The following is a 21214-nucleotide window of genomic DNA, read 5'->3' on the forward strand; positions in this document are numbered from 1 at the left end:
TGCCGCTACATAATAAAACCAATTCTTCTTGACATTATACGTACAAAATAATAGTGATTTCTTTTTCGTTCGAACGTTTGCCCTGAATGTTCGATAAAAATTAACTTCGTTGGTTTCGTATAAGAACGTTAAAAAATGCTAACCATCGCGTGTTATTGCTTATGGCAGAATGGTTGGCCGGCTACATATTTTCCTATACTACTAGTTAGGGTGGCGGCCGTTGTATAAAGCGTATGGCATCGCGACGTTGCCTTCATTTGACTTGTTAGTTCTTTCAACGGCACGCAACAATCAACACAAGGTGACTACGTGTTTCTCACTTCATATTTCATTTTTTTCTTCACGATCGCATGTTGGAAAAATTTGGAACGAGACATCACGTTGCCGGATGCAAGTTTCATTGAATGAAACTCGAGTATCTTGTTACTATTCTGACATCCAGCTTCTGGAATATCGCACGAATCTACCGAAAACCCGGTAAACACAGACTAATCGATCAATTAAGTACGATGATAACGTTTTATGTTAACGTTTTCGAAATTACGATTTGATTAAAATTAGAGTACAAAATATTTATAGAACGATGATGTTCAGATCGTGTGACCAATGTGCACAGTCGTTTAAACGAACTATTTCATTTTCAGAAAACGATTACTTTCCAAAAAATGATTAATACTTTTCGCTAGTCAAATTTTGCTTCGTTCTTGGCACATATTTGGGCATATTCATGAGAGTTTCATGTTTCATTTCTATTTCCTCTGCTGTTAGGTTTTATTTAATCAATTAATGTAGGTGGCGAAATTCGAATCCCGAGTGAGCCCCATTGAATCTATTCCTATGGCAACTATAAGCAATGGGAACGGATCAACGATACACGTCAATACGCGACCGGATGATATACAAAATCGCATCATTGGCGGTAAGTGATTCAAAACTAAACGTTATCGATGGGGTAGAGATCCGTGATGCAATATTTAATCGCAAGAAAATCGCACGAGTGAAGGTAGATGTTACACAAAAATTGACCAAGTATAAGCAAATCTTTGAATTGCAATAAGATATATAAGATTGTAAACAAAATCAACTGTACTTGAATTCTTGTCGATCTGTATACACGTTTGGTTTATATGGTTTAATTCTCTGTAAAATGTGTCAAATTGTTCGCTATTAAGATTTTTGTGAGCGAGAGTGTTCACGCTTACGTGTACGTGGCATTAAATTTGGCTGAATCGAAGTATCCATACCGCAATCGAGCCGAGTCTGGTGTAACATGAAATATTACTTAAGTGTAAAGAAGGTCAAATTTTTCTTTATGCGCCGTAAGTAATGTATCGCATTCACGAGAACGTTAAAGGTCATCAATCATTTTACAACACTTCGCATCCTTATTCATTCAATAACATCGCGTATTAAACAAACACGGTCACCGCGAACATTTTACCCCGGATAAACAACTTGGACTTAGTATTTAAACGATCATAATCGATATCATAATAAATTATGGGCTTTTAGTTACAACGTTGATACACGAACGCTTCGTAAATGAGTAGTTAAATAGATTAAGTAGAAACGGTCTGTTATAATGCAGACCCACGTTTCGAAGAAACTGATAACAACCCGTTCTTTTTCCTATTGCCAATAGTAGTTCTTTACCTTATACAGGTGAACTTGAGTTGTATAGCATTCACCTTGCATATAGATAGCAATGGTTGAACTACAAATACGTCTCGCAAGTTATTTCTAAGAATAAATCGATAGAAATATCTCGGGTAAAATTACAATATGCCTACGACTACGAAGTACGATTATAGATACGATAGGAATGCACAGCGATTATATATTTGGGATTAAAGAGTTGATATAATTTTGCTAAATTTCTTTTTTATGCATTTCGTTTAAACAGTTTCTGATAAAAAAAAGAAAGAAACACGCAGTTTGGATGATTTTGTCGTGCAGAAGTACCGTGTACATTGTATTCAAAACACGCAATTCCGCGTTGTCGTTTCACGTATAAACACCGAACCTGATTTATTATTTATGAAGTGCATTTTCGAAAAAAAATCGTCGCGTGAAAATCAGTACGATAAATTTTCTATCGATAATAAGATCTTCAAGCGATAAAATCAATATTATTTATGAGCAAAGGATAAACCTTTCTAAAGGATGTTCTTAGGAAGAAAACTGGTCGTACGATTTGTTGAACCAACATTCGAGATCCAATCTCTCGTTGGCTAGACGATTGCTCTGAACTGAAAGCAAGCTACGAGCAAGCTCTTTTCCAAACCCAACAGAAAATTGATGACTACATAGAAATATCGTCCCCCGATTCCACGAAAAAAAAAGCGATAAGGGAACGAACGAAATGGAACAACTAGGGAAAACTAAGGGTAAGAGAGAGAGAGAGCAGAAAAGAGTGGATGTGCGCATTTCGCGCATGCTGCTGCGATTAAAAAGATAAAAGGAGATGGAGAGAGCGAGGACCTTCCATGTGGGTGGTTAAACATAGGCTGGGTACCGTGTGACGCGAATAACACGTTGGAGTTCGAGTTCCCATTGCGTCATTTCGTTCCCCTGTGAAACAACCCTCTTGGTTTTCCACAATTCAGAGATACTTCGGTGGATTCCTGTGATTCACGCTCGATTGTCAAATCGAGTATAATAATCGCTTCGAAATGACGGCCGGTAAGCGGACTCTACGGCTTATGACCTACCGGAACTCCTACTCGTCGATAGAGGCATTGATTATTCCTTGTAATGTTCGTTTGTCGAAATTCGTGGCTAGTTTTCAATCACAGGTAACGTGACCTCTTAGGTTCTTCGTATGCACCCACGATTTATTGCCTATTGTAATTATTACAAGATATGTTATTATTTAGAGCACAGAACGTTGTATAAAAAAATAAAACATTACCTTATCGGCAAGTTCCGTTTCAATCTATCGCTTTTATCAAGCAATAAATTTTCGAATGTAGGTTGTACACACAATATGTGTATATCGATCTGTGCGTTAATAGGCCGAAGGTATTTATAAAATCAATAGCAAAACTCAGCATAGTCATAAAGATGCCTGTGTTGTCCTTCTAATAGCAAACAATTTAATTTAGATATCTGATTAAGTGGAGGCTCAAGACGCGAGCCAATTATCGTTCAAGTGTAACTGAATTCGTAAAAACACAACAGTTTATCTCTTTCGGATCTAAACCACTTAAGTATATAAATCAGTTGCGATACTAAAAACAGAGGGCTCGTTGTTGGAGAATGTTAATTTTTCATTCGATGGAAGATAGCCAAAGATAAAATATTTCAACGAGAGCACTTAATAATAGAAACGCCCATTAGGTATATGGAAAACGGGAAGCAAATTATCAAACGCAAGAAATCGCATTAACTCGGAAAATTTATGGATCAAAGCGTGTTGCTCTGCAGTTCTACAAAGAGTAGAATAAAATATTTCATTGACTCGACCTGTTTGACCTGAATTTTTATTCGTAAATAGTATAAAACCCTGGCTCGGAAAATTCGATTGGCCAACAAAGGAAATCTCGTTGTTTTGTCAATAATGTTTTTAAGAGTACCGAAGAAGAATGCTTAAAAATAGGTAACAAAGCACTATTCTTGTAGCCGGGCTAAGTGATCCTCGATTATCTTCCGTTCAAGTAGACACTTATTGCGATACTTTAACCTGAATATACTCGAAGATGCCTAGTCTCCTCATTGACTAGGTCAAGTAAATTAAACGGTCCAGTATTATTTTATCCGGAGAAAGTAACACTAGAAGTCGTTTTACACTCCGTTCAATGGCTTTAACGATAATTCGATAATAATAGTAGTCTGTAATCAAAGAATGAAGATTTCTAATCAGATGTACAAAGTGTTATTGAGAGTGGCTAAAAGTGACCAAATAACGTTTCCATGTTTCAGCGGAAGACAGTATACAAGAGGACACTAATACCTGCAGAAATATTTTGGTGGCACTGTCATGGGTTATCGTGGTCTTAACGATGCCATTTTCTCTGTTTATCTGCTTTAAGGTAAAATACAAACATCTATACTTACTTTCGTTCCTTTGGCAAATATTCAATCGATGATTTTACTTTTCTTTTCAACGTATCACGCAAGAAGAAATATCATACCTTTATCTGATTCTATTTTCGTCCCTTGGGTTCGTTGTAAGCATTTTCGGTGTCCTCTAGCGATGACTAGAACTGCTACTTGTGAGTCACCAGTCATTTGATCACGTTCGTTTTTAATTACAGCATAGCATGCCTGCATAAACATAACAGAAATTGTTAGCACTTTTACACTATTATTTAAATAAATAATATTACGATGTTGACGTCGAGAAGAAGAATCAATATTTTACCTTTCGTAGGGCTTCGATTGAATTATTTTTTATTTGTAATATTAAATTATATAATTACACGCAGAAATCGTAGAGTAATTAAAAATTTATATTATATGCTAGTTATATTGAAGTATTTTATAAAAAATAATTTAATCAAGATCAAAAATTGCAATTTTGCGATCATTGTGATAAATAATGATTAATGATTTTACACGATATCTCTAATGTCTTCATTTAATGATTTTACACGCTATCTCTAATGTCTGCATTTTGTTTGCATTTTGCTTCCTGTTATTCCGCTTTCCATGGTCGCCTTATAATTAGATGACCGATCGTTCATCGTTCCGTATCGTTTATCCGTCCTGCAAAATATACCACCGATAAATTACGCCCTCCGCATTACGATCTTTACTTATACAGCGAGTGCAGTACCATTTTATGTGCAGTACCACGAATGTTTAGTCGACCTATCGACCTATCGACTAGATACAAATGTATTTTGTCTTGAATAGCTTTGTACGATTATTGACAAAATGGAATTCTTCAAGTATTCCACGAAGTTAAACGATTTAAGTTCCAATCAATAATAGTCTTCGTACGAGGATACCTATGCAGTTGAAAATATGCATCAAATTTTATTGTATAATTTCTTTTTGAATTTGCGTACAATGTAAAGTTTATTATGGGTTAAAACCCACCTTCCAACGGTTAACACCTCACCACGGAAATTGTATTTTCTAGGTAGTGCAAGAATACGAAAGAGCTGTGATATTTCGTTTGGGACGTCTTCTCTCAGGCGGTGCTAAAGGACCTGGTAAAATCTGGAATTTCTCAACTCAATTATAAATTCGTGGTTGATACATCGATACGATAAATTATTGAATTTCTAGGTATTTTCTTTATCCTGCCTTGCGTGGACAATTATGCTCGCGTCGACTTACGAACGCGGACATACGACGTTCCGCCGCAAGAGGTAAATCGATACAAGACGAGCACCGTATTGCATTTGTATTCCGACGAGAACGCGAAATTAACATCAATTCTTCTGTCACCAGGTGTTGACGAAAGACAGCGTGACAGTGTCCGTCGATGCAGTGGTGTACTACCGTGTAAACAACGCGACAATTTCAATAGCGAACGTCGAGAATGCTCACCATAGCACCAGACTACTAGCACAGACCACGCTCCGGAACACTATGGGAACCAGACCGCTTCACGAGATTCTTAGCGAGCGCGAAACTATTTCCGGAAACATGCAGGTAACCGCTTTCACCGCAGACGTTTTTACAGTTTAGAGGCAACAAATCTTTGACGATGATATTTTGATCGCCAGGTGTCTTTGGACGAAGCTACCGACACATGGGGAATTAAAGTCGAACGCGTCGAAATGTATGTACGCGTGCAATAATTGAGAACTGTTACATGTACATTTATTTCATTTTTTTACTATTAGATCTAGAAGTTAATTTGATAAATGTTTTATATGCAATATCTGACAATGGTGCCAAAGCTATCTGTCTGTTTTACGTGTTTTTTAAATTTCTTTTGTAGCAAAGACGTGAGGCTGCCGGTCCAGTTGCAGAGAGCCATGGCTGCGGAGGCTGAAGCTGCTCGCGAAGCTCGCGCAAAGGTTCGTCTTTCGCTACTTTTCACAATAAAGAGAAAAGGGAATAATCGTGTTTCACGATGCTGGATATGATTCGAGCTATCCAGATCGTGAACACTTCTGAGGGTCGTCCAGAAAGTAACACCTGTTTAAATATAGAGGCCATATAAAATAGTTCACTCTTTGCGGCACAGGATTTCAGATAATAAAATAGACCTATGTTGCATAGAAATTTTATTGCGTTTTAAATTAAATAAAATTGGTATATTTCTATTCATAAAAGAATCACATAATGTAAAAACAAAAAAATTGTAATAGTTGAATTAAATTTGTCGCAATAAACCTTCCGCATGGAACAATTGATGAACCTGTATTGGCATGTTGAATGTTGTCAATACAAGTGAATACATTTTTAACATTTGTTGAAGATATTACCAACTGCTTTACGTAAATAAGACGAAATATAAACCTATGTGCATACAGCTATTGCAATATTTCGAGGTGGGACTAAAAATGTCCCACCATGTATTACGGTGCATCAAAAAGGTGGGACAATTTTAATCCCAGCGTGCCCCAAAGAGTTAAACGTGCTTATACATATCCATAGAAACATTTTAATAGGAGATTCTAGAGGGCAAATTAAGACGAAAATCAAGAATACCAATTTGTTGATTGAGGCTTCGTTAAAAAGTTATTAACTTTTAAAGTTCCGCCTGTAGAACAGCAATTTGCGAACAGCTGCATACGCGTGACAGTGGTTCTCACTCTATAAGGCTGCCGATACGTCAGTAAGCAGAATTTCTCATGCTGAGTGAGAACCATTACAGATGCACGCAGGCTGTTCAGGTTGCCGTTCTACAGACGGAACTTTAAACGTTAATAACTTTTTAACGAAGCCTCGATCAACAAATTGGTATTCTTGATTTTCATCTTATTTTGGCCTCTAGAATCTCCCATTAAAATTGTTCCCAGAAGTGGCCGAACACCCTGAATAGTCAGGCATTTTTTAATATCGCCAACAGTCTCGAAGATGTTTCATCACTTCGTGTACATTTATTAACTGTTACAAAACTTTATTACATTCTAAGCGACCCTCGTAGATACATCAATGCAATCGATGTACAAAAATAATATCTCATTATCTTTTACAGGTGATTGCAGCTGAAGGAGAGCAGAAAGCTAGCCGCGCATTGAGGGAGGCTTCGGAGGTTATAGGAGATTCTCCTGCCGCGTTGCAGCTTCGTTATTTACAGGTACGTATCTACTATTCATGTACTTTCTATTACATAAATACTCATTGCCCTGTTTTATTTGTTTCAGACTCTGAACACTATTTCGGCAGAAAAAAATTCGACGATCGTATTCCCGTTGCCTATCGATCTACTTACTTATTTCATGAAAGCGGGTGTCGCGAAGGACTCTTAATCGCGATACGATCTATTATCTTTAAACACTTCGCGAAACTGAAAAATCGTAATAATCGTCAGAGTTACTGAAAACTCTCTGCTCAAGGAAATTGAATTTTTCGTTTCTTTACCGATTTCGAACCGATACATTTGAGTCAATTTTTGATGTACAGCGGGAGTCGCCAATATTTGACAAATTAGACTTTCGACCATACGGTACATTTACAGACTATACAATTAAACGATTTTCGAAGGAAGTGATTCACAAATACACCCACAAGAACTCGGTCAATTTCTCGGAAATTCTTTCGATCTAATGTTATCATATTCATGAACCAATCGTGAACCGATTCTTGCTAATGCAAAAAACTATCGCACTATCACCGCACATCAGTTGACTAACGACTAATTTTCTAACACTCTGTAATCTTTTTAAACTTTCACTCGTATTTTTATAACTTATTTATTTATTTTACTCGCAGGTACGCAACCTGTAGTTTATACAATTGCAATTTATAATAAGAACAATAACTGAAAGAGAAAAGAAACAAAAATACAGTGGTTAAACGCGAGGCACAACTGTGATTAATACTATGTTAAACGAGGTATAAAACCCTAAAAATTAGATACTCATTGTAGCAGTTGGCCTTGTTGCACATTCCAGTGATCGAAAACGGAATTTCGATATATCAAAAAACTAATCGAAATTTATTTTGAATTTTCACGTATAATAATAAATTATCTTATAAGCGAAAAGAACCAAATTTACAATTACACCAAGACATTTACATTTATATTAAGTGTAATTAATGCACTATCCATTTGCTAGATACCTCGGTAGTTTATTTTCCTGCGATATAAAGTCTGACTGTATGTTTTTTTATGCGAAACAACACATGTAAACTGTGCTCAAATGTAGACTACATATTTGGATGGCGATAAAATATTCGTTTCGTCGTCGATATGGAATTAATCGTCTTAACGATCAATTAAAATGTACAGTGAGCGTTGTTCGTGTGTTTCGGTAATTAAACGGCCTTTAACGAATTTTGGTCTAACATCGGCAACTCTTTCCGATAACTATACGAATAATGTGTTCCGTTAGACATGAAATTAACGTAAACGTAAATAAGAAATATTAAAGATCAATGAACGATATCACTCTTACCCATTCGATCATCGTAAAACGTTGTACGTCAAACGAAAATGAAAATGGAAAGAACTCTCGAGGACTGAATCTTTTAGCTAATTTGTAGTTGATCCTGTTGTGTAAGGAAGATGAAATGAATGTATATCGGGGTGTTGAAACATATTCACTTCCACTTATATGTACGTGTATTAAATTCTTTCCTGATTAATAGAGAAGCGAGGGGAGTTCATCTTAGATTACAATAGAAAGTAATTGATCGATTACATGCAGGTGATACCTAATCGTAGAAATCGAACTATTACCGCATCAAGTATATTTAATATCGTCTTTCTCTTTTTACAATGTACGCGTTCAACTGAAGTTCTACATTTTCTAACGATAAGAACTAAATCTACCTCTGTGTTGCGTATATGCTTCTATTTCTACTTGTGATACTATATTACGTTAATGTAGTATAACTTTTTAATCGATCTGTACTACCTGCGAACTTTCGCGGGCGACTAAAGAACTGACATGTTTGCGAAACTTTGTTAACCATGTTTTCTCTTCTAGCGACGTTAACGTTTCTATTTTGATTAATTTATTACAATCTCGAGTGTACGTTAGCCCCGTAAAACGTTCAACGTATGATAACAAAAAGCGACCGAACCTACTTCACCAAACATGTCAATCCTTCTATCGACTTAAATGTGTGCGAATAAAAACTGAAATTGTATTTTGTTATTTCATTTTCCTTTCGCATTACGTGTAACAATTATCAATTTAAATTTATCTTAATTTCGTCGTGCACGGCTGTTGCACATAATTCAAGCAGAACCCCCGGTTTCCGACGTCGTTTGGCGCTTCGATGCTGTCCGTATGAAAAATTAATCTAAATGGTTTTACTGTACCTGAGAAATAGTTATACATTATGCACGTTCTATGTCGACGTGAAATGCCACGTTTCAAAGTTTACAACACAGCTGTGCTTGCAATTTTAACTAACTATGAAGTCTCTTTAAAGTAACAAGGAGAATGCAAGACCTTCGGGTCACCGATTTAACTAAAACTTTCTAAAACTTTCTGATAAATTTCGATACCATCTTTACGAAAATATACCATTACAGGGCCAGAAATTTAATATTTTACTAGTTATTTACGTTTATAATTTTTCAATACTGTTGAGAACTTTGTCTATAAAATAAATCGACAATAAATATTATTTCCTTTTTAATCTTACTAATAATATTAAAATATGTTCAATAAAAGTAAAGTGTGAGTAATAAAAAAAGCATATAGAATGAATTTTTAATTGAAATACATCAAAAAGTGCACGTACCATTTGTTGAAATTAATTAGACTGTACATGAAAATATCTATAAATGTTTAATGAATTTTGTTGTAAATATATTTCCCTACATAAATATGTTTTTATTTGCAGTAGGTTTTTAAATCTTGCGCTCTCCTTGCAAGTTTAAAATACGCAATTTTAAAATACGTCCATTCTCAAACAAAGAACGAAACAAAAGATAAATCAAGAGAGAATATAAGAAACATTGTATAAATTATTGGGACTCTGGGTTGTCAACAGTGTGTGTGTGGTTTAGGAGGTGTGAAAGGTACATTGTTTTAGAATTTTGAACGGAAAAGACTGTGGTAACCAAAGACAAGTGTTTAATATTAGAGAACGTTTAAGTAGCTAAGTTAGTTTAATATCAGAAGAGTGTGATTTTTAGTTCTATTATACAGAGTGTTCTGCCATCTTTGAGAAAAATTTTAATAGGAGATTCTAGAGACCAAAATAAGACGAAAATCAAGAATAATAATTTCTTAAATGAGACTTTGTTATAAAGTTATTAAAAAATTAAATTAAAAAAATTCAAATTATTCTGAAAAAATGATTTTTGGTTGCGGGAATCAATTACAATTATTTTTGGTCAATAGGCATACCCCCCAAATCCTAAGCACTTTCGAGAAAAAAATTTGAGTAGGTGGAGAAATATTTCGACAAAATTAAAAAATTAGAAAATATACTGCGTGACCGGAAACGTTACCCCGAAATTTCATGCGTATGTTTAAAAAATCGTAACATCTGAACACATTGAAGAATTTTAATGATTCAAAATGCAAATATGTAATGCGTATTAATGGAGCTCTAGAGCCCCAGAATAATGGGCTGAAAAAATACATTGCATGTAAGGTCTAGTCGTATACCTCGTCTGTGGTGTGAACTACTATCGCTTGCACGCAGCTGTTCGCAAATTGCTGTTCGACGGGCGAAACTTTAAGGGACCATTCTACCTTGAAGGCGCGAAAAATACATGTTTTTTTGTGATTTTTTTGCGGGCTATTAAAGAGCGATTAATTCCGTGTTTTGTAGATACATTTATTATATATTTAGCTATATTTACGAATTCTTGCAACGCATAATATCTATTGATTATGTTTTACGCTGTTTTTGTTGATCAACAAACAACAGTTTTTACAAACGGCGCCTGACTGTGTATGTGATATCTTGCGAACAAGTTATCCGAAATCCAAAAACCAACGATATTCTTAATGTAGATGAGTGTGGTTATAGCATGAACTAGGATCTTTTCAAAAAAACAAAAAATGGCAAAATGGCAGCTATTTTACGAAAAAATACTAAATATTTTCATATATTCGGTTGCTTTTTTGTTAATAAAAGAAGAATTATTGCATATATTGCAATTATCCTAGTTCATGCTAAAGGGAGACCAGTTCTAAAGATACTGCATAAATTTTATGTTGATATCTTGAATAGTTTTTTCATTATCATATACGCAGTGCCGAAAAATGTAGTTTCAAATTTTGTTAGTTTTTCAAATTTCAATTTACTATTTGGTAGATATATTTTTGAGACTACATACTAAAAGAAAATGCAAAAAAAATTAGATTTTTTAAATCCCACAAGGTAGAAGGGCCCCTTAAACGTTAATAACTGTTTAACGAAGTCTCAATCAACAAATTGATATTCTTGATTTTCGTCTTATTTTGCCCTCTAGAATCTCTCATTAAAATTTTTCCCAGGGGTGGCCGAACACCCTGTATACTGTATTTTTTTGCTTTGTATTTTTATTTGTTTCATCTGAAAAAATTAATAAACTATCAACAAAAAATACTTACTAACGACAGAAGAAGCATTCAACATTTGATTCTCCGCGTTGAAAGTGCCGCCACAAATTCGATCGACACATGTCATCATGGCGGTCGGCATTCTGCCCAGATTCGATGCACAAGGGATCGTTAACCAATCGGTCTGACAAGCAGCTCCTGTCATCGACGCGATTTGAGTTCCTTGCGTGTTCCCCGTTAACGTAAACGCATTATTGCGTGTCATTTGCGCTGCTGGAGTTGCACCGCTTAACAAAGCTCCTTGACCTTATCATTGAACGTCAAAAACTCATTATAAATATTAATGTGCAGTTTAAAGATTATCAAACTCGTATATTGATTAAACTTGAAAACTCGGTTTGATCAGCATGTTCTCGACCATATGCGCAATTCTGTATCGTTAATTAAAAATATTCCCACTTAGTTTATTTTCAGTATTAAATATTATTTTCGTTCTTACCATCAACCGGGCATGCCGTGTATTGAATGCCACAAAAGTTTCTTTCCATTCGTATACAAATACTATAGTCCTGGTTAGATAACTGTAATCCGGTGTTAGGATCATAATTGAATGATTTTATTTGTCCGGATATGCCTGTAAAATATTGCAAACAGCCTTCCTCGGCTCTGTACAAAGTATTGCAACGGATCTGAGACACTCGGACTTTCCATGATCGAGCAAAAGAACTTCCGCTCGTCACAAACGTTAACGTCACAGGATTCGTTTGTCCGAGACCAGCATCCACATAGACTGTACAATAATCACATTTACCACACGAACAAAATATCGTAAAGTCTCTTATAATCGAATGACTACATACTATGATTCCCGCTATTACTACCGCATATAGTGGGGACCGGGTTGCCCCCAGAAACGATAAATTGATCATAGATACATTGGTGGTTAGTCGTTTCCGGTCCTCTGATATTAAGTTCCACGAAATCCAGCCTGAAAAATACACAAATATTAATTAATTTTATCGAAGGAAGGAGCAACAGAGATGAAACAGTAGCTCACCTAAATTGACATACATCTGGATGCGATTTAACAACCGTCAACTGACAAGATTCCGTGCCGTCGAATGTCGACGGATAATTCGGATTAACGAAGTAAGTATTGTTATTAGTAGTCGTTTCGCCGCAAGACATAGTTACTGATACAAAGAAATAATTATTAATAATCTACTTTCAAAGCCACTAAGCCACTCTACTTTAAGCCAAATACTTCTTCACTTTGGGTGATCATCCACAGTGAAGACAGAAGATGATCTCGACGTTTGTGCTGATGATACTTATCCATAGCAAACGCAAGATGCTTATTAGTTTTCAAAATGTTGACGAATAAAGTGGTGGATGTTGGAATTGAGTTAATAAATTTGGCCTTGCACACGAGTGTCGCAAAATATTAGAGAAAATAAAAACCGTCGACTTCATTAACAAAAAGTAAATAATAAATTTACCAATACAACAAACTCCGTAACCGTTTGCACAAATCCCACTGGAGATACCTCCGCGTTCCGAGCACTCTGATGTCGTCATACAAGTACCATTCTCGCCGGTTAATCCGAAGCAAATATTATTATCAAACTTCACCACGGTGAACAAAGGAAAAACTATAATTAACAAGCATACGAAATTATACAACTTAATTACATGCTGTTAAAAGAAAAGAAGGTTTACACTTACGTCGCTTTTCTCTGCTAGCGTAAGTTGATGTGTCATTTTGGATGTTGATCGATTGTAATTTACTCTTTGACGGATCCCGCGATAACAACTCATTCGCGTGAATGTTATTTGTTCGCCAAAAGTGTGTAAATCTTCTCAGAGCATTCCACGCGTCAACATCGATATACGTAACAAGGATACATAGTAGAAGTGTAATCGAATAATAGCTACGCATGGTCATACGTAATCTTATCAATGTCGTTAACCAAAATCCCGTTAAAGATGACACGGCGATTTAGTAATGTTTTCGATGAATTTCAAAGTTTTAGTGGGAGATGCCTCCGCTTGTATCGAAACCACGGAATCACACAGCGATTGAACTACGACTGACAAAAAAGAAAAGTGCAAACAATAATATACCATGAGATGTTTACACGGTCTGCATATCACGCGGTAAATTAAGGGTTGCGGCTGGATTATTTTAGCCAAGTATTCGTTTGTAAATAGACAGAGTGAAAGTCGAGAAATTTTATTAACGACAAACTCGTAACACTCAACCGTTGTGTTCATCGTTTGTGTCGAGACAACAATTATACTGTCACAGTTGTAATTATGACACGGTAAGTGAAAGAATCCTCTTAGCTAGGGCAAGCAACTATACATAGAAACAAGAGCCCCACATTCTCGGTTCAGTCGCTACTTTCATTGGATGACATTGCACATTGAACTCAGTTCATTAGGAACTATTAGAATTTTTTAAAAAGTGAGCAATCAGAGCAATAACCATCCTCCGAAGAGTTTACAATTAGTGAACACTGACCAATTAGATCAGACAACATTTTTCAAATATTCATTTTAAAAGAAACTTAACTAAAACTAAGAATTATTAATACAGGGTGTTCGGCCAACTCTGGGAAAAATTTTAATGGACGATTCTGAAGGCCAAAATAAGACGACAATCAAGAATACCAATTTGTTGATGGAGGCTTAATTAAGAAGTTATTAACATTTAAAGTTCCGGCCGTACTGAATTTTTTTCTCGAATATGCGCAGGATTTCGGGGGTATATCTACTCACCAAAAATGATTGTAATTGACCCCCGCAACCGAAAATAATTTTTCCAAAACGATTTGAAATTTTTTTTTCGCCGAAAAATTTTTACACCTTACCGAATTTTTTTCTTGCAAGTGCGTAGGATTTCGGATGTATGTGTATTCACCAAAAATGGTTGTATTTGAACCCAGAACCTAGAAATAATTTTTTTAGAACTATTCGAAATCTTTTTTTTCGTCGAGTAGACTACCCACTGTCGATTTTTCTTAAAAATTTGTTTTTCATTTTTAATAAATTTGTATGACGTTATACGGAAATATTGTCTAATACTTTTTTGTAGGTACCCATGAGCTCTACTTGAGAAAAAAGTTTCATTCAAATATATTCACTATTGTAGGAGTTATGGCTGTTTGAAAATTGGACCATTTTTATGGGGTTTTTCTCATTTTGTGGGATCAAGGAACAACTTTTCGAATATTCTTGGAATATCTGCATATTCTACACTAAAATACGCATTGTTTGTCGTTTGAAACATTAAAATCGTCCAATCGGTTCAGAAGTTATGACATTTTAAAGATTTGCATGAAAATTCGGGGAAGCATTTTTTGGCCTCGCATTAGATTTTCGGTAAGGAATTTTTTTCTCGAAAATGCGTAGGATTTCGGGGGTATGTGTAATGACCAAAAATGATTATAATCGACACTTGCAACCAAAAATAATTTTTTTAGAACGATTTGAAAAGTGTTTTTTCGCCGAAAAGCTTCAGCAGATGCCCGAATTTTTTTCTCGAAAGTGGGTAGGGTTTCGGGGATATGTGTATTCCACAAAAATGATTGTAATTGATCTCCGCAACCAAGCATAATTTTTTTAGAATGATTCGAAAGTTCTGAAATTAATTTTTTAATAACTTTTTAACGAAGCCTCAGCCTAGAAATTGATATTCTTGATTTTCGTCTTATTTTGTCTTATAGAATCCCCCATTAAAATTTTTCCCAATGTTGGCCGAAAACCCCGCATACTTTTTATATCACGTTTACCATATGTCCGTTCGTATAATAAATATGGATCATTACAAATTATTTTATTTCACGTTATTTTATTACATTGTTGTTACTTTGGTTTTCCTAAATCGATTATTGAAACTTTATCTCCCAATTAATTCGAATAATCGACAAAGTGAGAATTGCAAAGTGTCCGTATATTAAAATTCAATAATCAATATTGTAATTAATAACACCTTTGTAAACCATGTTTTTTCTCTTTCTGCTAGTATAACAAATGGCGAAACATGCTCTTAAATGGAAAATAAACCTCAACGGATACGCAAGATGCTTCGGCTGATACACGGGAAAGTGAATTCTCTAAACTGTTTACTAAACGTTTTTCACCATGGTCTGTAGGTTCCAAGATACGCACGACATATGGGGCAGTAATGGCTGATATTTTTGCACGAATTCATACAATATGGTAACATGCAACACGGCCAACATCTGTAAAAAATATATTACTTTTGTATATGTGTGTTATGGTTTTATCAAGTATTTAAAAATCTTTGTACCCGCACAAAAAGAATGTAAACGCAGCGACATGAGTAATTACAGATTGCCGAACTTCTATAGTCGTGATAACAATTGTGATGCAACGCGGGCATATCGCGGTCGTGGGTCTTGGCGGCCACAATCCATTCGCGTTTTCTATAAAGGAAACCATTATAAATCTAAAAAATAAATCTAATATAGTGTTTTCCAATAACAGCGATAGAACTTTCAATTCTCATAGCCGCTATATTTGTTATTCGCTTCCTTAAGTCACGCGACATTTGTAGTGTTTTACAAATCATTATGGAGAAATACACAGTTACTTAGCATATTAAAATTGCTAAAATGAATCTTTGCTTCATTCAAACAACGTTTCATGCACTTTGTTCGATTTATAGTCAACAAAATCGATTTTTCTTGTGGGGTCATGTTAAGTCTCTTATTTGTTCCAATAAACCACAAACTGTCGACGATCTCAAAGCAAACATCATTCGTGTTATTGTTGAGATACAGCCTGATTTATGCGCCAGAGTTATAAAAAACTGGATTTATCATATTCATTCCATCAATCATCTCATTCCAGTAATCGTATTGGTCATTTAAATGATATTCCATTTCATGCATAAGGTCATCGAATGTACGTAAAAATAAAACAATAACTACCAAATTATCTGTTATAGTTTTCATTTTATTTAAATTCAAAGTTCTATCGCTCTTATTGGAAAATTTGTTTTGATGTATGTAAAACATATTCTGCAAATGCAATCTATTACGCGAGACTGAAAGCAATTGTTCCATGGAATAAGATGCGAGACAAATTCCTTGAGCTTGAGCGTAACTAGGTGGTGGTATCGGAGCTACGAAAGACGAATTATTTGTCGATCGAAATGGCCTCCAATTGCGCGTTGTTGTTGCACGACTGCCACATATCGAGGAATATGAAGGTGGTGCGTCTCTTATGCAAGGACGCGTATTTGGCTACCGCGTGGATCAATCTTTATTACCTTACGATTTACGCTATGAAAAAAAATACTAATTATATTATACGAAGTTCAATATTTCATTATTTACAGGTAACATGCCCCGTAAACGATTAGTTAATCTCCATCGCCGATGATGCGTTCCATGCGTAGATATATTATCTTCCGATGCTTCTCTATTTGACGATGCTAAATCCAACGAGCTCGAATGATTACCTTTATCGAATGTACAATTTAAATTATACAAGTGTTTCGTACATATACAATCATGGACATAATTTAATAGACTTAACTATTTTTGGAAAATCCTCCGTTATATTATGACCCCTCAAAAACTTCAAAAAAGTAAAAAAATTACGCCAAGTACATCAAATCAAGTAAATCACAAAACATAGAAGATAATAATAATTACAAAATTAAAAAAAGATGTGAAATCAAAATGAGTTGCCAGTACATAAAGATGCTTTCCAACTACGCTTTAGATGACACAGCTACATATGCACAGCTAAAATTCCATTACCCATAATGGCTATTTATACAAAGAAAAAATGTATTAAATAATATTAAGCAGATATATTTTTATACAAATAAATATTTTAATACGAATAAATATTTTATTCAAAATACTTGGCGCTGCGAAACCGAAAAATGTTAATTGTCTTACAATTAGTATTAATAATTTACAATTACTCCCTTACAATCTAAAATACATAAACATATACATACATATATTAGAAACGCAGTCAGATTTATTCTACATATATTTAATTCTAATATAATACGTAGCATATGCACACGCACACACACAGTTACGAACGCACCCACAAGAACGAAAAAAATTGATCCAATTTATACATGTTTATTCAGTTTAGCAACACCAATTCGGGGCGCAGCGCCAAGTATTTTGAATAAAATATTTATTCGTATTAAAATATTTATTTGTATAAAAATATATCTGCTTAATATTATTTAATACATTTTTTCTTTGTATAAATAGCCATTATGGGTAATGGAATTTTAGCTGTGCATATGTAGCTGTGTCATCTAAAGCGTAGTTGGAAAGCATCTTTATGTACTGGCAACTCATTTTGATTTCACATCTTTTTTTAATTTTGTAATTATTATTATCTTCTATGTTTTGTGATTTACTTGATTTGATGTACTTGGCGTAATTTTTTTACTTTTTTGAAGTTTTTGAGGGGATCTCACTTCTTTTTTCAAAGATTAATTGTACTATTATTTGCAAATTCGTATTCATACACACGTATTAATTATTTATTTATCCTGAATGCATGGAAAATCTTCCAGTCGATTAGATCGAAACATTTGGATCAAATGTTGACGCATTAACGCATGATTGTACGTTATAAGAGTCGACGACAGCGCAATGATCCCGAGAGTCGACGAACGAAACATGTGTGCGAAACTGATAGGTGTGTGTGTATACGTATTATGTCGACGACGACAAATTTTCGACTGAAGAAGAAAAATTTTCTCTATTTCTGACAATTTCAATGAGACGATATTACGATATCTCTAGCATGCGTGGACCGATTTTTTTGGAATTGGTCTTATTCGAAAGCTTATATGCGGTTTACATAAGAAAAATGCCTTTAAATTTAAAAAATATTGCAGGGGTGATGAGATATTATTGAAATAAGTTTCAGAATAGCCTGGCGACGAGTAAAGGATAGCGGTAGCGACAGTCGATCGATATCTTGTATACAGGGTGTCTTTCATGTACTTGGCGTCGAGACGCTACCGCGTCTCTAGATAATGTATCGTCCTTCCACGAGAAGAAGGCATAGCGTGTTTACATCCCCACTTTTGCTGCAGTCCGCTGATTGACTGCCACCAATCTTCGTCACCGTTTTCGTCCAATACCTGTGAATCAGCGGACTGCAATAGGAGTGGGGATGTAAACACGCTGTGCCTTCTTCTCGTGGAAGAATGGCACATACACTTTCTATTTTAATAATTATTTTGTTATAAATATTTATAGTGTACACATCATTTTGACCACCTATAACTTCATACTATTGTGATGGAATAAAAAAAAAATTAATATATTATTTGTTACAATTGATTTTCTCATACGACGAAACTATACTTTGCTAATTTACATATTCAATAAAGTTTGGATGTACGATAATTGTCGTCGATAAATTACATTAATTTTTTTATTTGTTACACCTGTCCACTTAATTTTGTCCATGACTGTATTTCAAAGAAAGAAATTATATTTGTATAGAATAATACCATTTCTACCGACCGCGTCTGTCAATATGCTGAGTGCATCGGGTGAAGAACTCCCATAATCAGTGGCCACAGTTAAAACTTCGTTTTTCGGTTCCGATTTGCATGAAGAAAACGAGGTAGATATTTGCATACTATTTCGCGGAGTCCTGGATATTGAATATATTAACGACGGATGCACCGGTGTTGCTTGTGTTGTCACTTCGCGGCTAAGTGTGGCCGATGTCTTGAATAGCAATAAAATCTTATGTTTTCCTTTTTGCAAATTTATTTAATAATTAATATATATGTGTGTGTGTTTTAAAACGACCAGTTCTTCGTGCAAAAAAAAGTCGAAATGTCCTTTACTATTTTGCAAGCTGAAGCTCCTTTTTTGAAATATATACAAGCAATTAAAATTAGTTCAATTTTATAATTTACATCGCTTCAGTGTTAATTCAGTAGTATTTCATATTCATTAAGTGTATGATGACTCATGCACGGGAGTGTATATGTATACATATGTATATAACATACAGGGTGTTCGGTCACCCTTGGAAAAAATTTGAATGGGAGATTTTAGAGACCAAAATAAGACGAAAATCAAGAATACTAATTTGTTGATGAAATCTTCGTTAAAAAGATATTAACGTTTAAAGTTCCGCCCGTACTGCATTTTTTTCTAGAAAGAGGGTAGGATTTCGGGGGTAGGTCTATTCACCAAAAATTATTGTAATTGACCACCGCAACCGAAAATAATTTTTTTAAAACGATTCGAAATTTTTTAATTTTGTCGAAAAATTTCACACATTCTCGAATTTTTTTCTTGAAAGTGGGTAGGATTTCGAGGGTATGTTTAATGACCAGAAGTGATTGTAATTAACCCCCGCAACCGAAAATAATTTTTCCAGAACGATTTGAAATTTTTTTTTTCACCGAAAAATTTCAGCAGCTACCCCCTGTCGATTTTTCTTAAAAATTCGATTTTCATTTTTAATAATTTTGTTTGACACCTTACAGAAAAGTTGTCTAATACTTTTTTGTAAGTACCCGTGGGCTCTACTTCAGAAAAAAGTTTCATTGAAATATATTCACTATTGTACGAGTTATGGCTGTTTGAAAATTGGACCATCTTTTTTTATGGCGTTTTTTTAACTTTACGGGGTCAAGGAACAGCTTTTAAAATATTTTTAAAATTTCTACATATTCTACACTAAAATAAGCGTCGTTTGCCCTTTTAAATATTAAAATCGTCCATTCCGTTCAGAAATTATGATGTTTTAAAAATTCGCATGAAATTTCAGGGAAGCATTTCTGGCCTGAAATTATATTTTCGGTAAGGAATTTTTTTTCTCGAAAGTTGGTAGGATTTCAGGGGTATGTGTATCCACCAAAAATGATTGTAATTGAGCCCAGCAACCAAAAATAATTTTGAAATTTTTTAATTTAATTTTTTAATAACTTTTTAATGAAGCCACAGTCAAGAAATTGATATTCTTGATTTTCGTCTTATTTTGGCCTTTAGAATCTCCAATTAAAATTTTTCCCAAGGGTGGCCAAACACCCTGTATACACACACACACACATATGTTACTACGCATACCTTGTTTCGAAGAAGCGTACAAGGAAACGATTTCATATTCTCGCAGGATTCTATTACATCGTTCGTTGTTTTATAATCAAAACGCGTTGGCAATGACGTTGAGTCAATAAATTGTTTGTCCAAAGACGATTGCGTTACTGAAAGCTTAATTAACGTTAAAGGGGTCTGGGTACCAATCGTTGATAATTTTCCTATTCCCCCCACGCTATCCCGAAGTACCAATAATAATGGATACTGATCCAAAGAATTTTCTGTAAAGTAATTAATATAAAAGAATCTAGTTTAATTAATTTCACAATTTTCAAAACTACCTACTAATTACCTAACGTTGTCGATTTTATTTCTTCTAATTCTTCTACATTGTCTACGTCTTGTGTACTGTGGTTAGAAGAACCGTTTGTTCTTTCATTTGAATGCATAGTTAAGAATAAATAATACAGCAAACTGTATTATGTGGACAAAAATTAATGACTTGTTAACGTAACAATCAACGCCATAATTTATTACCGTGACTGACTG

At 34.7% G+C, this 21214-nt stretch overlaps 2 protein-coding genes across 2 annotated transcripts; one reads left to right on the plus strand and one right to left on the minus strand.

Moving 5' to 3' along the window:
- The first annotated feature begins 284 nt into the window (after positions 1–284).
- Positions 285–7384, plus strand: LOC122403130 (band 7 protein AGAP004871). Its single transcript, XM_043406470.1, has 10 exons — positions 285–301; positions 793–919; positions 3922–4031; positions 5087–5159; positions 5236–5318; positions 5401–5604; positions 5679–5734; positions 5897–5975; positions 7103–7204; positions 7272–7384. Exons 2-10 carry the CDS (start codon positions 838–840, stop codon positions 7374–7376), a joined length of 894 nt encoding a protein of 297 aa, XP_043262405.1. The 5' UTR covers positions 285–301; positions 793–837; the 3' UTR covers positions 7377–7384.
- Positions 7385–9195: 1811 nt separating this feature from the next.
- LOC122403103 lies at positions 9196–13521 on the minus strand. The gene is made up of 7 exons (XM_043406435.1): positions 13308–13521; positions 13082–13234; positions 12640–12775; positions 12443–12570; positions 12082–12372; positions 11634–11888; positions 9196–9397 (listed from the first exon to the last, which is right to left on the minus strand). The coding sequence occupies exons 1-7, from the start codon at positions 13519–13521 to the stop codon at positions 9276–9278; spliced, it is 1299 nt and encodes a 432-aa protein (XP_043262370.1). The 3' UTR covers positions 9196–9275.
- Positions 13522–21214: the final 7693 nt, after the last annotated feature.

Source organism: Colletes gigas, unplaced genomic scaffold (assembly GCF_013123115.1).
Source record: "Colletes gigas isolate AHSC1104 unplaced genomic scaffold, ASM1312311v1 Colletes_gigas_Sc00044, whole genome shotgun sequence".
Taxonomy (NCBI): Eukaryota; Metazoa; Arthropoda; class Insecta; order Hymenoptera; family Colletidae; genus Colletes; species Colletes gigas.

Excerpts from the sequence above, each read along its gene's own strand:
- LOC122403130 (XM_043406470.1), top strand. The coding sequence starts at position 838 with ATGGCAACTATAAGCAATGGGAACGGATCAACGATACACGTCAATACG. Across the intron at positions 5,160-5,235 it reads AGGCGGTGCTAAAGGACCTG|GTATTTTCTTTATCCTGCCT; the intron begins GTAAAATCTGGA and ends TTGAATTTCTAG. Across the intron at positions 5,735-5,896 it reads AAAGTCGAACGCGTCGAAAT|CAAAGACGTGAGGCTGCCGG; the intron begins GTATGTACGCGT and ends TTTCTTTTGTAG.
- LOC122403103 (XM_043406435.1), bottom strand. The coding sequence starts at position 13,521 with ATGCGTAGCTATTATTCGATTACACTTCTACTATGTATCCTTGTTACG. Across the intron at positions 12,571-12,639 it reads CCAGATGTATGTCAATTTAG|GCTGGATTTCGTGGAACTTA; the intron begins GTGAGCTACTGT and ends TGTATTTTTCAG. Across the intron at positions 9,398-11,633 it reads GAATGCTTCTTCTGTCGTTA|GTACAGTAAAACCATTTAGA; the intron begins GTAAGTATTTTT and ends ACTATTTCTCAG.